The 17,143-nt window shown below is 32.4% G+C and overlaps 1 protein-coding gene across 3 annotated transcripts in view; it reads left to right on the forward strand.

Moving 5' to 3' along the window:
• LOC139514228 (TNF receptor-associated factor 3-like) overlaps positions 1 to 11,329 on the forward strand; it is a 55,544-nt gene extending 44,215 nt beyond the window's left edge. For all 3 annotated transcript variants that reach the window (XM_071303094.1, XM_071303092.1, XM_071303093.1), the window contains 5 exons: positions 1,048 to 1,122; positions 3,263 to 3,382; positions 6,001 to 6,114; positions 6,682 to 6,892; positions 8,813 to 11,329. In XM_071303094.1, the coding sequence (XP_071159195.1) occupies positions 1,048 to 1,122; positions 3,263 to 3,382; positions 6,001 to 6,114; positions 6,682 to 6,892; positions 8,813 to 9,387 (1,095 nt within the window). In that variant the 3' untranslated portion in view covers positions 9,388 to 11,329. The remainder of the gene's footprint in view (positions 1 to 1,047; positions 1,123 to 3,262; positions 3,383 to 6,000; positions 6,115 to 6,681; positions 6,893 to 8,812) is intronic.
• The last annotated feature ends 5,814 nt before the right edge of the window (positions 11,330 to 17,143 follow it).

The raw sequence follows: 17,143 nt of genomic DNA on the forward strand, positions 1-17,143 counted from the left end.
TTTAAGTTTTGGATTTATGGGGCTTTATTCATAAAAAAAGGGGGATTTTTAACACTTCGGACAATAACTCAAAAAGGCTTTCACCAATGTCCATGAAACTTTAATAAATTGTTTATATCTATTGATATAAGCTCCCTTTCAATTTTTATTAATTTCAGATTTTAAGTTTTGGATTTATGAGGCTTTATTCATAAAAAAAGGGGGATTTTTAACACTTCGGACAATAACTCAAAAAGGCTTTCACCAATGTCCATGAAACTTTGGTGAATTGTTTATATCTATTGATGTAAGCTCCCTTTCAATTTTTATTAATTTCAGATTTTAAGTTTTGGATTTATGGGGCTTTATTCATAAAAAAAGGGGGATTTTTAACACTCGGACAATAACTCAAAAAGGCTTTCACCAATGTCCATGAAACTTTGGTGAATTGTTTATATCTATTGATGTAAGCTCCCTTTCAACTTTTATAAATTTCAGATTTTACATTTCCGTGTTATGAATTTTTATGCTTAAAAAAGGGGGGATTTTCCAATTTTGGACAATACATTTAAAGCATAAAAGACAAGTTAAAAGAGCAACGGGCGTATCATGCGCTAAAGCGCAGCCCTTTATTTTATTTTTTTTATAATTTATTTTTTGGAAGGGGGGTAGGGGTAAATTCGCAACAGCATAGTGTAATGCACAAAAGCAAATAAAAAGTGGGGTTAAACAAATATTTTTTAGTTCTTAGACTACAGTTGTTCTGTGTCAGAAACTTATTATGTGTCAACTATTTAATTACAATCCAAATTCAGACCTGTATCAAGCGCAAAAAATTGTGTCCATTTTTGCCCCAACTATTCACGGTTGGACCTCTGCGGTCATATCCAGCTGTGCTCAGTGAAGCAATTTATTAAAATTATCATTTTAATTATAGTTTAGTCAGTATTTATTAATGAAAAATTACAAGAATAAAATATTACAATACAATGTTACATAAAGTTCAAATATGGGATTCGAAAACAAGTTTGGAAAAACTTATATAAATCCGTCTCATTTTATTTATAGATAGAAATTCATATGCAGACATGCCAGTTAAGACCACAAGAGTGTAAATTCAAATCTATGGGGTGTCAATTTGTGGTATGTATGAAAGTTTGTTAGAAATGAGTAGATATGTTCTAGAAAATGGCATTGTCCATATTAAAAAAGATTTATTTGTTAAATGAATCAGAAAATCCATTGGATGGCCTTGGATTATTGCCCCTAAATTGACAGTTTTAATGAAATTTTTCCGTTTTGGTTATTTTCTTGAATATTATTATAGGTAAAGATATTAAAATGTCCAGCAAAGTAAGATCTACAAGTAAGGCAGAATGTCAAAATTGTCAATTGACCCTTTTGGTAGTGGGTGTCCTTGTACAAAGATTTTATCCCTGTTTGCACAACTCAAAATCCATTAACTTTAGTGGTTGTCATTTGTTGCTGTGTTTCATATTTGCTTTTCATTTATTGTTTTTACCTCACCTTTCCTAATTACCATGCAATACTCACAGAATGCTGGATACTATCCACACTGGTTTGTTTCCACACTTATTAATTATACATTAAAAACTTAAAAAAGACAGAAAAAAAATGATAAAGAATTTTAATAAAAATCTACATGAGAGCATCTAGGAATTTTGCAGTGTTATATTGGTATCACGCTGTCGTCATCGTTGTCGGTGTCCTCATCATCTGGTGTCGTCGCCAGTGTCGTCCAAAATCAATTAGTTTCCGGACAATAACTTTAGTTTAAGTAAATGGATCTCCATGAAATTTAAACACAAGGTTTGAAACCACAAAAGGAAGGTTGGGATTGATTTTGGGGGTTATGGTCCTAACTGTTTAGGAACAAGAGGCCCAAAAGGGATCAAAATAAGTTTTTTTCTAGTTTCCAGACAAAAACTTGTGTGTAAGTGTATGGATCTTTCTGAAATTGTACCATAAGGTTCCGTACCAAAAAAGGAAGGTTGGGATTTGTTATGGGGTTTATAGCCCACACTGTTATGAACTAGGGACCAAAAAGGGGTAAAAAACAATGATTTTTTAATACTTTGTATAAATTGCTTATTTCTTGACCAATTTCAATGGGGTTTTATTCTTGAATTCTTAGGGTTCTTTGATATGCTGAATCTAACCCTGTATTAAGTTTTTTGGAATTTGGGCCAGATTTTTAATTTTGGGTCCCATTTTCATATTGGTCTACATTAATGTCCAAAGGGTCCAAAATTAAAGTTTGATTTTAACAAAAAATAAATTGGGGTTCTTTGAATTGCTAAATCTAACCATGTATTTAGATTTTTGATTTAGGCCCTGTTATTAAATTGGTTCACATTGAGGTCAAAAGGGTCCAAAATTAAACTTTGTTTGATTTCATTAAAAATCGAATGATAGGGGTTCTTTGATATGCAGAATCTGTGTTTTTAGAATTTTTATTTTTGGTCCTATTTTCAAAATGGTCTACATTAAGGATGAAAGGGTCCAAATTTTAGCTTTGTTTGATTTAAACAAAAATTGAATTCTACAGGTTCTTTGATATGCTAAATCTAGCTATGTATTTAGATTATTGATTTGTGAGCCCTGTTATAAAATTGATCCACATTGAGGTCAAAAGGGTCCAAAAATGAACTTTGTTTGAATTCATAAAAAAATGAAATCTTGGAATTCTTTGATATGCTGAAATCAATCCATGTATTTAGATTTTGATTAATGGACCATAATAGGTAAATTAAATTTTTTTTCAGTTCATTAGACCACATTCATTCTGTGTCAGAAATCTAGCCTGTGTCAAATATTTAATCCCAATCCAAATTTAGAGCTGTATCAAGCTTGAATGTTGTGTCCATACTGGCCCGAATTGTTCAGAGTTCAACCTCTGCAGTCATATCAAGTGGCGCCCTGTGGAGCATTTTATTCAAATTGTATCACTACTTTTCAGATATATTCTATACATGTCCATTGTTAGTCTTGCATGTTTTTTTAATTTCTGTTCATATTTTAGTGTGATGTCCACTTTCTATGAAATTGTACATATTTTTATATAGGGGCCAGCTGAAGCCCCCATCCATTTGTAGGATTTTCTTACTGTGTTGGTAGCTTTTGGGCTGTCTTTTGCTCTTTTTGTCAAGTTGTTGTATCTTTGACACATTCCCTGTTTCTATTCTTAATTTTATCTTATCTTAGAACATTTCAAGAAATTTATTAATGAAATATTTTAACCTGTTTACTTTCTATACTTCAGGGATCAGAAAGGGACATGCAAAAACACAATAAGGATGCTGCAGATGAACATTTACAGATGATAACAATGTATACAGCTAGTATGGATCTACAGAGTATGGAGATGAGGCGAGAACTTCAGGTATGTCGTAGTTTTGACAACATAAAATACAACAAGAAAGAGAAAAAGAATTTTCTGTCATATTAGTGGTGTCATTTCTTTCCTTAATTTTTCAGGCAGTTTGATCATTTAATTGTGTGCACTTCTTATAATTCAAAGAAGAAAAGTTCCATCATAAAACTTTTTTAATCCCTCGTTATTTTTTAAAAGATTTTTTTAAGGAAAATCCATGATTAATGGGTTGTTACTTCGTAATTATAATGTGATTTGCCAAAAAAAATAATAATAATATTATGATTAATACTACATTATTGCTAAAAGTCCTATCATTTTAGCCTGAATGAAAAAAAAAACATTAGATTTAAGCCTAGCCCTTTGTGGTCTGTTCCTTTACCCTTTTGCTGACTCTGTGTATTGGCAAAATTATGGCTTCTTCAATTTCATGAAAAGTGCTTTTTGTCAAGTCTTTTTTTGTAATTCATATTTTATTCAGACCGATTGAGTTTCCATTTCCTTCCAGTCATTTCCAGTTGACTAGATTTTTGAGGAATTTAAGTTTAAATATTAATTCTGGTGATCAACATTGACCAATATATGATTCTAGCTCTCAAATATTTTTTTTGTAATATTTATTTGTACCATCTTCCAATACCCAATGGTAAAACATTATTTCCCATTTCAAAAGTATAAACCAATAATGATTTTCTCGAAGTCCATGTTTTGCCAAAAATCATTGGTATAAAAAAGAAGATAGAATTTATAATGCAAGTTTTGTCAAAGTTCAGTGCAATTTAGTGAGAGTTTTTGAATGGAAGTGTTTGCAATTATATGTATCGTCTCGTATTGTGTTTTCGACCGACTTACGTTTTCGACCTAATTTTACTTTTACTTCCCGTATGCCGTGCATGCCCGCATATACTTTGTAACAATAGCAAATGATACCACGTGTGGTGAAGATTTTTCAAATAAAGTTATTTGATATCACATTTTTGTACCCTTTCACTAATACTAGATTTACCTTCCAAAAGAATCGGTCTAAAATAAACAAATTTTCTAAACTTATGGCAGCGGTCTTATTGCATGCAAAGTTAACTTCAAGGTCATTAAGTCACATGACTGTCAGGTGGTTAGTTGTAATACTTAAAGTTAATTTGAATATGGAAATATGCATGCTCCTTACAGGTTTTTACCGTAAAAATAAAATATCAGTTAATTTTTATTTACAGAAAAACATTCCGTCAGTGGAAATTACAGACAATACTCACCAACCTCAAAGTATTTAACAAAAACATGAATGTATACAAGACCATGCAAGGCTTCCAAAGTGTCTCATTCTGAAATGTGTACAACTTGTCCAAAAAAGACATCAAAATAATATTTTATATCTTATAGTTGTATATTTAACCATTTAATTCATTAAGTCATAAGTTTGATCGCCTCTAACTCTTTGATATAAACTTTGGTATCAAATTTATAACCAATTCCGGATTTGTACGACATGTCGTTTCCGACTTTTGACCCAATTTTTAGATAGGCGCTTGTTTTTGTCAACAAAGGTGCCATCGATCTAATGAACTCAAATAAAAAAATAAATTAAAGATCTAAATATATTTCAGATACAATTATTTAATGCACAAGTATACTAGTGACTCTCAAAATATTAGGTATGTTGATGTTCAAACATATAAAAGGGAAATTCGGAAAAATATGTAAGAAGGTCGAACATACAATACACAAGGATATGTCTAGTTTTTTCTTGATGACACCCAAGAGTTTTTCAGATAAGAAATAAGAAATTAGCTGCATCTTAAAGGTTGCATTTCTGTTAAAATCGACAATGCAATTTCCCATAGGAACTCCTTTTACTGCTAAACCTGTACCACTTTTACTAAGAAATTTTGAAAAAAAATGTATCCTAGATTGAAAAGTTTATATACACTACTATTTTTTTCAAAGGTCAAAATATAGGGCTATGCAACATATGTTCAACGCTTATATGCCCGAATTTCTCAGTGTTTAAATTACACTAAAATTCTTTACTAACCCTTCCTTGACTTTAGGATTCCCACAGATTTCAATACACATATTTACTGGTATTATTCCAAAGTAATGTCTCTACGAGATGAAACATAAAGATCATATCTGGGAACCAGTACACAAACAGAATTAATCATCTATGACTATTATATATCTCCCCAAAAGAGGCCTGGTTTGAGAAACAGCTGTACTTACAAAGTGTAACCTAAAGGCATTATGAAAGTCAGATTCAGTTAAGTGTATAAAGTACGGCCAAACCAGTTATCAATGTCACCTCTACAAAGCAAATACTTATCTTGTGACTTTAGCCAAATCAATCACCTCTTGGCCCATTGTAGAAGAATTATGTATTTTGAAACTCAATTTAGAAAAGTGATCTTCGCTCCCAAGTGGGACTTTATATACCAGTGGTGGATCTAGAAATTTTCATAAGTGGGAGCCCACTAACTGCCTAAGAGGGGGCACGCTCCGGTCATGCTTCAGTCATTCCCTATATAATCAACCAAATTTTTCCAAGAAAAGAGGGGCTGGGTCCCCTTCTAAATCCATCTATGCATAAAGGTCAAGGAATGATTATCAGTAATTTTTGTCCAATTTCATAGGACATATCAGCCGAAAGAGATACTTTTCAGCATATTATGGAAAGTATACAAAGAGACAGCGGAATGTTGAAAGATCTGGTGGAGAGTATCAAAGTTGGACAGAAAGAATTAAAGGTGCTGATTTCTGGAATTTATCAAGTTAATTATAAATAGAGAGAAAAAGCAAAATGAATGTTAAAGTTTGTAAAAGTTCTGTCCAAGCTATTACGGTTATTCATCTGCTATTCTCTTCACACATTCTGACTTAAACCATTGTTTTTAGTAATTTAGTAATATTTTGACAAAGATTTAAAAGATATTAGAACTATCCATAAAGAAACAGGTATGTACAGGGAAACCTCTTGTTTGGAATTTAGTGGTATTTTGATAAAGATTCAAAAGACATACATACAACAAAAACTCATAAAAAAAGATTGAAAGCAAGTATGTAACAGTACAAGGAATAATTGGGTCATATAGTGTCTAGTTATACCTGTTTAGTTGCTACATAAGAGGACATCATGTACATAAATATGAATACAATTTAAAGAAAAGGGTCCTGTGTTAAAGTATGTAAATGTTGAACCAGCAAAAACAGGATTGATGTATAATCATCTTTTGATACCAGCTGAAACACATTAAACATAGGATTTCATACAAATATGCAATTCCTATCATTTATCTGTACATATATGTGAACAGTTAAAAATTGTTGAAAAGACGGAAAGAATAATTCACCTAGAAAAAAAAGTAGATGACTCAGCTAAGAAGGAAGTAGTAGATAAACTTGGAAGAGACGTACAGTCAGTGAAGGATAGACAAATCTCATTGGCAGAAAGAGTTAACCAGATAGAAAGAAGTGGATTTACTGGTGGAGGGACTGGTAGTCAACAAAACCTACAGGAGACTACAGGTTAGATATTAAGTTACTATGTAATAAGTGGTCAAGATGAGCTGCTGGGGTAGGACAGTCTTTTAAGCTTGGTAATAAATGACAAGGTCAAGAAAATAAGATGAAATATATCATAAGGTTGCTAAATAAATCATAAGTAACTGAAACTGATAAATCTTTACAGTTTTCTCAAATGTGATTAAGATGGCCTTCATCACATAATGCATGATGTAATTTGTCAAATCTATGTATCCTCAATGAAAAAGCTTTATCATGAAGGCTACAGCTGCATTTGTTGTCAAAAATGTATGATAGGGTATATATTTTTACTTTTCAAAATATATGAAAAGTGTAGGGTACTGGATCTATCAGCTGCTTACCCTTACCACAAAATGATAGATGTGCTCCATCTCCCCAACTTTTTTTCTGAAGTAAGGAATAAGGAACCTACATAAGGTTCAGTCTGTGGTTTATTTTTTATCAACATCAATATCTTTGTCAAACCTTCAAAGAAATAAAGAAAAGTTAGACAATTTTTTTTATATGATCAAAGAGCAGTATCCAGAGCAATTTTTTTACTTTCAGTTATGCATATTTAACTGATAAATGGAGTAAGTGTTTTATAGGTTAACATTAAGATACAGTCTAATGTTACAGTTTTGAAGACCTCAATCCTTCATTTGCCTTGAATTTTTAAAAAATTGGACTGTAGTCGGAGCAAAATTGAAGAATCTATTTTCATTTACCATATTTTTTGATAGTTAACATCTAGATACAGACTGGGGTTAGTTTTCAATGACTTTTTAGCTCACCTGACCTGAAAGGTCAAGTGAGCTTTTCTCATCACTTGGCGTCCTGCATCCGTCGTCCGTAAACTTTTACAAAAATCTTCTCCTCTGAAACTACTGGGCCAAATTTAACCAAACTTAGCCACAATCATCCTTGGGGTATCTAGTTTAAAAAATGTGTCCGATGACCTGGCCATCCAATCAAGATGGCCGCCATACCTAAAAATAGAACACAGGGGTAAAATGTATATTTTGGCTTATATCTTTGAAACCAAAGCATTTTCAGCAAATCTGACATGGGGGTAAAATTGTTGATCAGGTCAAGATCTATCTGCCCTGAAATTTTCAGACGAATCGGATAACCTGTTGTTGGGTTGCTGCCCCTGAATTGGTTATTTTAAGGACATTTTGCAGTTTTTGGTTATTATCTTCAATACTATTATAGATAGAGATAAACTGTAAACAGCAATAATGTTCATCAAGGTAAGATCTACAAATAAGTCAACATGATCAAAATTATTAGAGGACCCCTTAAGGAGTTATTGCCCTTTATAGTCAATATTGAACAACTTTTCGTCATTTTTGTGACTTGTACAAAAATCTTCTTTTCTATAACTATGAGCCAAATTTAACCAAACTTGGCCACAATCATTACTAGGGTATCTATTTTAAAAAGTGTCTAATGACCCCGCCTACCACCCAAGATGGCAGACATCAGTAAATACAGTAACAGATGAGCGGCACAGGCTCTTGAGAGCCTCTAGATTAATTCTTCATAGAACTTTCTAAAACTTTGACAAAAGTTTTTTTTATGAATAAGAGACACTGTTGGAAGAAAATGGTTGATAGTTTTCTGTACATTACTGATAAATAGACTTTTCGGGGGGTATTGTACATTCAGGCGGTATGTCTGGGATGATTTTTTTTCCCATCAATTGCTTGTCGATTCTTCAAGCCATGTTATGAAGCTTCAACAAAAACTTCTTCAAGATCAAGAAAGGGATTTGAGGAAAAAATACAATTTATGTTTATTTTCTCCAAGATGTACTGATAAATGGGCTCCTTTTCCAGTCAGCGTGTCACGTTTACACTGCAAGCATTAATCCCAAAAAGAACACAGGATTGTGGTTGAGCCCTTTACACTTTTTTGTAGGTCCGCTGGTTACTCAAATTCAACAACATGATAGACAGCTTGGCTTGCAAGACATCAGACTAGCAGAACTTGATCTCAGATTCCAGGTTTTGGAAACTGCCAGCTACAGTGGAATACTGATGTGGAAAATAAGGGATTACTCTAGACGTAAACAGGAAGCTATTTCTGGTCGCACTGTATCTCTGTACAGTCAACCATTTTACACCAGTAGGTTTGGCTACAAAATGTGTGCCAGGTTATATCTGAATGGAGATGGAATGGGAAAGGGAACACACTTGTCCCTTTTCTTTGTAGTGATGAGAGGTGAATATGATGCATTGTTACCATGGCCCTTCCAACAAAAAGTTACCTTATTGTTACTGGATCAGGATGCTGGAGCTCGTCATGTCTCTGATACCTTCAGACCAGATCCTACCAGTACCAGTTTCAAACGACCTACATCAGACATGAATATAGCATCTGGTTGTCCATTATTTGTCTCTCATGCTGTCTTAGAAACAAGAACATACCTGAAGGATGATACCATCTTCATTAAAGTTATTGTGGATAATGATGGAATCAATGCTCAAGGTTGAATGTAAAATGATTTACATATCCACCTCTTCTGGACCTGGCAATGATAATTGAAATTTTTTTTTTTTAAGCAACAGAAAATTCTGGAAAAGATTCTGAGCCTATCCTTAAAAATAAAAATAAAGTAGGTAACTTGAATTGAAAAGGTTCTTATACATCTTCTGGAAATTATTTATAGTATGATTTATATTTTTTATATAAACATGAAAATGTGTTCTGATGTTTTATATATAATTACTCATTTGTTTTTACATTTACAGTATTATATATCTACAATCTACCTCATTTAATCTTTACAATTTGTTATTTATTTTTTACAGTTTTATTTTTATAATTTTTACGAATCTTTTTGAATGGTATTTTGCATTTATCACATACATAAATATGTATGAGAACTTTCTATATATAAACAAGTCAGTTATTCAGTATGCTATACTTTTAAGTAGAATACAGTTAAAGATCACTCCCTAGTCATATCTCAAATTAAGAAGTAATGCTTATTAGGGCTTTATATAATTAGTAAATGAGCAAAATTGAAAGACTTTTCGGTATCCGGTGTATAAAAAAAAAAAGTAATTATTTTCTGTGAAAAAAAACCTTTTCCAATGAATTTGTTCTAAAGTCTAGATTAATGGAAGGTCCAGAGTATTGTGTTACATGTTTGATACGTAATTGTTATATACTGACTTTCTCTTTCATATACATGAGATGTTTGCAATATTCGATAACTTAATAGTTATTGTTTATGTCTTTCATTGCTTTTATATTAATCCACAAATCACAATTTTATATTAAATCTCTCTAGTTTAAGTAGAATAATCCTCATGAAGTCCTAGGCTAAGTAAATATATTTTGGGGATTGTTACTCTTTTTGTAGTCGAATGAAGGACACAAAGGCAAAAACTACAGTACTTTCAGCAGTTAAAGTAAAGTGATGAAGCTGTTTTTAACCAGATTTTCAAAAGAAAAATTGGTTATTGATTTAGAGATGTAAGACAGGTGGTCAGCTCTCAAACAGTGTCCTCTCATTGATATGAAAATGCTTTTCATTTTAAGATATGTTGTTTTCTGGTCAAGTTCAATTTTTAAGATTTTATCTTTTCTTGTTGTCAAATTGTAGACCTTTCAGTTATTTTTATTTATTTTCATTGAAATGGTGTAATTAATAAGTAATTTCGTTTGAATTCATCCAAAAATTAATTCTTAGGGTTCTTTGAAATGCTGATTCTAACAATGTACTTATATTTTTGATAAATGGACCATAATAGGTAAATGTCCAATTTCAAAATTTTCAGTTCTTCCATCACATTACTTTTGTGTCACAAACCTATCCTGTATCACATATTCAATCACAATCTGTTTAAAGCTTAAATGTTGTGGGTATACTTGGTCAGCTATTCAGGATTTGACCTCTGCAGGAAAATCCGGTTTGCTATCACTCTGACAGCCTCTCGTTCATTTTAATTTCCTTTTAAATCCTATCTGCAGAATTACATATTTGATTTAGATTTTCAATATTTCTGTGTCTTTGATATAGTACTGTTTCATCAAATGTATTCCATAATTGTTCCATGATATTTCATCACTAGAGAAGGGAAAACTGTTAGCTCCTAGATGGATGATTTTTGTCTAGCCTTTGACTTTTGTCGCAGAAAGCTTGACAAAGGGATAGTGATCTGGCGGTGTTAGCTAACTTTTTAAAAGCTTTATATTTTAGAAGGTGGAAGACCTGGATGCTTCATACTTTGTATATGGATGCCTCATGTTACGAAGTTTCCCTTAGTCACATGTCCAATGTCCTTGACCTCATTTCCATGGTAGGGTTTGACACCAACTTTTGTATGCACTAGACCAAAGGGCTACTAAAAATTATATTCAACTAGCCCTGTTCTGTATCAGATAGCCCGGTGAGTGGGCCAATAACTTCATAAATAAATAAATAAATGACCTCATTTCCATGGTTCAGTGACTACTTGAAAAAAAAGTTAAGATTTCAAGGCCGTAACTAGGCATATTATTTTAGTGAGGCAGAATAATTAGGCCAAGCGAAGCGTGGCAAAAATCCTTATCGCTATGAACATGGGGCATTGCAAGACCGCACAATCTCTGCCACTCATGCATGCCCTTTTCCAAGTTTTCAGTCGTCTCAAGGCAGAAAAAGAACATTCACAGCAGACGCTTGTCACTGGGAGAGTCAATAAAAGCATAAGAACACGTCTTATACGTTTGGGTTAAAATCCAGATGTGCGTAAGTTAATTAGAGCTTGCTGAAGGGAATTGGGAACTGATTCCTTATTTGTGAACTTCGTTTTCAATCTGAAGATTTCCTGCTGCCAGCTTTTAATGTCTGGCAAATCCGGGTTGTACGCTTATTTTATTTCATCTATGCACACATCTATCAGGTAGTCCTGAATATAAAGACATGAGAATCTGTAGTCTCGAATAAGATATATATATAGTAAAGACAAAATATTCCGTTTAAATTAAAGGTCCTACCGTTCCTCAAGAATGTCAAAGGAGTAGGGGCAATAGAATGAAATTCAAAACAGTGTAGCTGAGGCCATTGATTGCAATATTAAATTTATCCATTGATTGGGACAATTTAGGTGAACGTTTGTATGTTATGACCACTGCTCACTATGTACTTTTTAAAGACACTTAAACTATGGGGTCACCAAAGGTTCTCAACACCTAAATAAAGTAATTCAAAAAATTGATCAGAAAAAACACAATGTTTTGATTTATATCAATTATATAAAACAAAACATAAAGGTTATTCCTGATTAATTTTTCGAATTATTTTATAATTAAAGGCATTGTGAAACCTTTGGTGACCCCACAGTTCAAATGTCTATCGTAGGGAAGTCCTGAACAGTGGTCGTTACAGACAAACGTTCACCTAAATTGTCCCAGTCAATGGATGAATTTAATGTGTCAATCAATGGCCTCAGCTACCCTGTTTTGAATTTCATTCTAAGACCCTTATTTGGCCCAAAAATTACTGCAGATTTAAAAGTTATCATACATATTCTTAAATAACTGAACACTTGACTAAGGTATAAGGTACTAAGAAAAGCAAAACAAATTTGACATCGAACAAGTTACCATGGCAACAAATCAAGACTTAATTTGCATATTATGTTAAATTTCGTGATTTTCCTTGTTTTTTATGCCCCACCTACGATAGTAGAGGGGCATTATGTTTTCTGGTCTGTGCGTCCGTTCACCTGTTCGTCCGTCTGTCCCGCTCCAGGTTAAAGTTTTTGGTCAAGGTAGTTTTTGATGAAGTTGAAGTCCAATCAACTTCAAACTTAGTACACATGTTCCCTATGATATGATCTTTCTAATTTTAATGCCAAATTAGAGTTTTTACCCCAATTTCACGGTCCACTGAACATGGAAAATGATAGTGCGAGTGGGGCATTCGTGTACTGAGGACACATTCTTGTTCATCAAATTTTAAGAATGTTTTAGATTGAAAAAGTATGTGCGCACCCAAGAAACAACTTTATATTTGGTGAGATTATGCCAAAAGTTATAATAAAGCTTCTATTAAATTATTTTGTTGTTTCCTAGCTACGTAGAATGTTTCCACAACGGAAATAAAGATAGAAAACTGCATAAAATCGTATTTTTTCATAATTTTGTGAAAACAGTACATATTATGACGTAATTGTGACGTCATCAGATAAAAATCTTTATGTTCTTCATTTATATTTCTTAACCCGATGCATTTTTAAACATTATGTGTCAATTTGAAATGGTTATCAAACATTTTATTTTCTTTGGCAAAAAGTAGGCCTTAATGCCCCTACTTTAAATATGGGATGTTCTTTTCAATTTTTAAGGTTCAAGAAACATGGATAAAAACTAATCCATGCAGGTTTCATATTATTTATATTTTGTTTATCGGTGAAGAGAGTGAATAATGTTGGTGAAATGGAGAAATAAATAAGCAGACAGGACTGCTCCTGTGCGATGCCCCAGTACTTGATTTGTCTATTTATAGTTTTCCGATTAGTTCAAATAAAGTTATATTCAATACCAACTTTTTGCTTAATCCCTGTTGTGTTAACAAACAACTAGAATTATTCCTTACTCACCTTCAGTATCGCATTTCCCTTTTCTGCAAGAGCCTGTTTAACCAGAGATCCATGATGATTACCGTTACTAGGTTAATGTAATCGAAAAGCATCTTGGTTTACCTTTGATTAATAAATCAGTATATTTTGTATTTGATGGCAAAGCGTGGCTGAGAGTTCTACAAATAAAGCCGCATCACATTGACATAACAAGAGTACAGTTAGAGCACAGCATTCAGCAAATGAAGGAAGAGATTATATTCTATTATGCCCACTCCATTTTTATTTCCATTCGTTTATTCATACTATGACTTTGCTGAAAACATATACATACATTATCTTAAACATATTCATTATATTTAATTAAAAAAAAAAAATACAAAATCCCTTTCATCCTCACAAATGTTTACTTTCTTCATCTATCAATATAATAAAAAAAATATCAATTTATAACTCCTCGTAATAAAATAAATAAATATTAAATGCATATTTCTTTATATTTTATAAAAAATGTTTTCTTGTCGCTAAATAGTCTTCTTGTCGCTAAAATTATTCTACTTGTCGCTTCTTGATGCTTGTTGTCGCTTGTTGTCGCTTCTTGATGCTTGTCGCTAATTAGTGAGATCCGAAATATCTGAATAAGTTTATTCAACTTCAATGCCATGAATATTGATACTTTTATAGTAGGGCGGACTCTATGGGCGAATGAACTCATGGCGAACGGACCCAGAGCGAACATGTTATTAGGGCGAACGTACCCGATAATGAGATGCTGAGTTATATTCGGGAAGAATAATTAAAATGGAATGATGACAAGTTGTAGAAATTAAGGTTGAGACAGAACAACAAATGGCTATATTTCGTATTAAATTACAATAAACAAATACACAAAAAAAATATTCAGTGTCGAAATTTAATGAAGCAATTACCTCACTTGCCTCCATGGTAGTTGCGGCCTTGGATTTTTAACCGGATTTTTGTGACAAAAATGTCGGTTATTGATTTGGGGATGTACGGCGGGCAGGCGGCAACCAAATGTTGCCCGTGCATTTACTCATGAACCGTTCACGAAACCTTTTACAATTTTAATATGTTGTTACTGACAACAAAATGAAGGTCAAGTTCAATAATGACGATTTTGACTTTTACCGTTCAGGAGTTATGGTTCTTGAAAGATTGAAAAATGGCGTTTTTCAGTCGTGTCCTAGCTAGCATTTACGCATGAACTGTTCAACCAAAGCTTCCCAAATTTTAATATGTTGTTACTGATGACAAAATGGAGGTCAAGTTCAATAATGACGATTTTGACTTTTACCGTTCAGGAGTTATGGTTCTTGAAAGATTGATAAATGGCGTTTCCAGTCATGTCCGTTCATTTACCTCATCATTTACTCATGAACTGTTGAACCAAAGCTTTTCAAATTTTAATATGTTATTACTGATGACAAAATGGAGGTCAAGTTCAATAATGTCGATTTTGACTTTTACCGTTCAGGAGTTATGGTTCTTGAAAGATCGAAACATGGCGTTTCTATTCATGTTGTTGCATTTACTCATGAACCATTCAACCTAAGCTTTTCAAATTTTGATATGTTGATACTGATGACAAAATGGAGGTCAAATTTGATATTGACGATTTTCACTTTCACTGTTCATCAGTTATGATTCTTGTGATATTGCCAGGAAACAAATAAATGTTAATAAATCCGGTTTGCTGTCGTTGTTACAGCACAGCCTCTTGTTTGTAATGTTAATTTATCTCTTAATATAAGTAATATGATAACTAAATTTGGTATGCGTGTACCTTGCAAGGTCCTCATGCCCGTCAGACAGTTTTCACTTGACCTCGACCTCATTTCATGGATCCATAAACAAGGTTAAGTTTTGGTAGTCCTGTACATATCTCAGATAATATAAGCAATAGGTCTTGTATATTCGGAATGATTCTAAGGTATACATGGCTAGCTGTAAGTTGACATCTGACCTTGATCTTATTTTCATGGTTCAGTGGTCGAAGTTAAGTTTTTGAATTTTGGTCTTTTTTTTCTAATACTATATGCAATAGGTCAGCTATATTTGGTATATGGGAATATTTTATGGTCTATATGTCAGTCGCGCAGGTTTTATTTGATCTTGACCTCATTTTCACGGTTCATTGCTCAGTTTAGTTTTTGGCATGTTTTTACTATAAGCAATAGGTCAAATATATTTGTTGTATTGAAGAATTGTTAGCTGTACATGCCTGCCTGGCATGGTTCACCTGACCTTGACCTCATTTTCATGGTTCATTGGTCAATGTTTTGTTTTCTGGGTTAATGTTAAGTTGATGTGACAGTTGTAATAAAGCTTTATATCAACATAATATCAATGATTAGTAAAAAAAGGCGAAACATTTCAGCGTGTGCAGTCTTGTTTTTATCATGGTTAGCTAAAACCACTCATGAACATATATATATCTGTAAATAATACCTGATATGAATATTGATTGTTAATTTAAAGACTCCAATTTCAATTCCATTATTTCCCCTCTCTAAAACTTGAAAAAAACTGCTTTTGATAAGGCATACAGGTAATGAGGCATACATTGTTGAAAAGGGCATTTATGTATCACCAAATTCTGCGACAGAGGGAGTAAAACAGGCATATCCTTGTACATTTACCTTGGAGACTGTATAATATGAGCAATATCCATCTTATCAAAGAAAATTCATGAAAGAAACTAGTAACAAACCAATCAAAATCCAGGATACTTATTGAAGGTGTTATTATGATAAAATTATTTATTCATTCAGTTCAATTTAAGAAAAAAAAGATCAATTTGTTTTTCAATTACCTAAATGTTGACACTTTTGTTTTCTGTAGATAAGTTCCATCGTTTATAATCACAAGCACCCTGAAACAGTTAATAAATCAGATAGATGAGAAGTTAAAGTGCAGTGCTATACTTAAAATTTAAATTGATAACATAATAGAAAAAATAAAGACGTCTTCCTGCTGACAAAAAGTATGCTATCACATCTTTGACAAATAGGGGACTTATTTCATTAGTATAATACCAACTGATCATATTGAAAAACAAAATTCTGATCATATTAATACCATCTGGTCATAATGAAATAAAATTCTTATGTCTGACTAACAAAAAAATACCATTTATCAGAATACCATTTTTGTGAAAAATTGGAATTGCTAATTAAATAGTTATAGAAATTTTTATTATGTTTATATATTTAAAAAATGGTAACCAGTAACTACTAAACAGCATAAAAAAACAAACATTGAAAATAAACATCATTCAATGTGTATAAATAAAATAAAAATATATAAAATAAACAAGAAAATATAATGCCATTTAAAGGTAGTGTATAATCGTCAGATATTTTATATGGAAGATAAAATAATGATGTATGTTAATCATAAGATAACAAGTTGTACGACTAGAAAGAAAAAATATGTGTGTTATTGAGTTGGCCAAGATAGTTGGATTGTTTCAGGGTATTTTTTTGTGGAAGACCTCTTTTCAGCATCAGTGGTAACTTGCATAAAATAGGATTTTATTTTTAGTCTTTTTTATGGGTGTTGTCATTGATTTCAATTTTCAATTCCCCTTTAAATGCAAAGGGTTGGGATCTTCATCCAATGTGTATATACATTTAGATGCCTATAGAAGTTACAA

The sequence above is a fragment of the Mytilus edulis genome, chromosome 3 (assembly GCF_963676685.1).
Source record: "Mytilus edulis chromosome 3, xbMytEdul2.2, whole genome shotgun sequence".
Classification (NCBI taxonomy): Eukaryota; Metazoa; Mollusca; class Bivalvia; order Mytilida; family Mytilidae; genus Mytilus; species Mytilus edulis.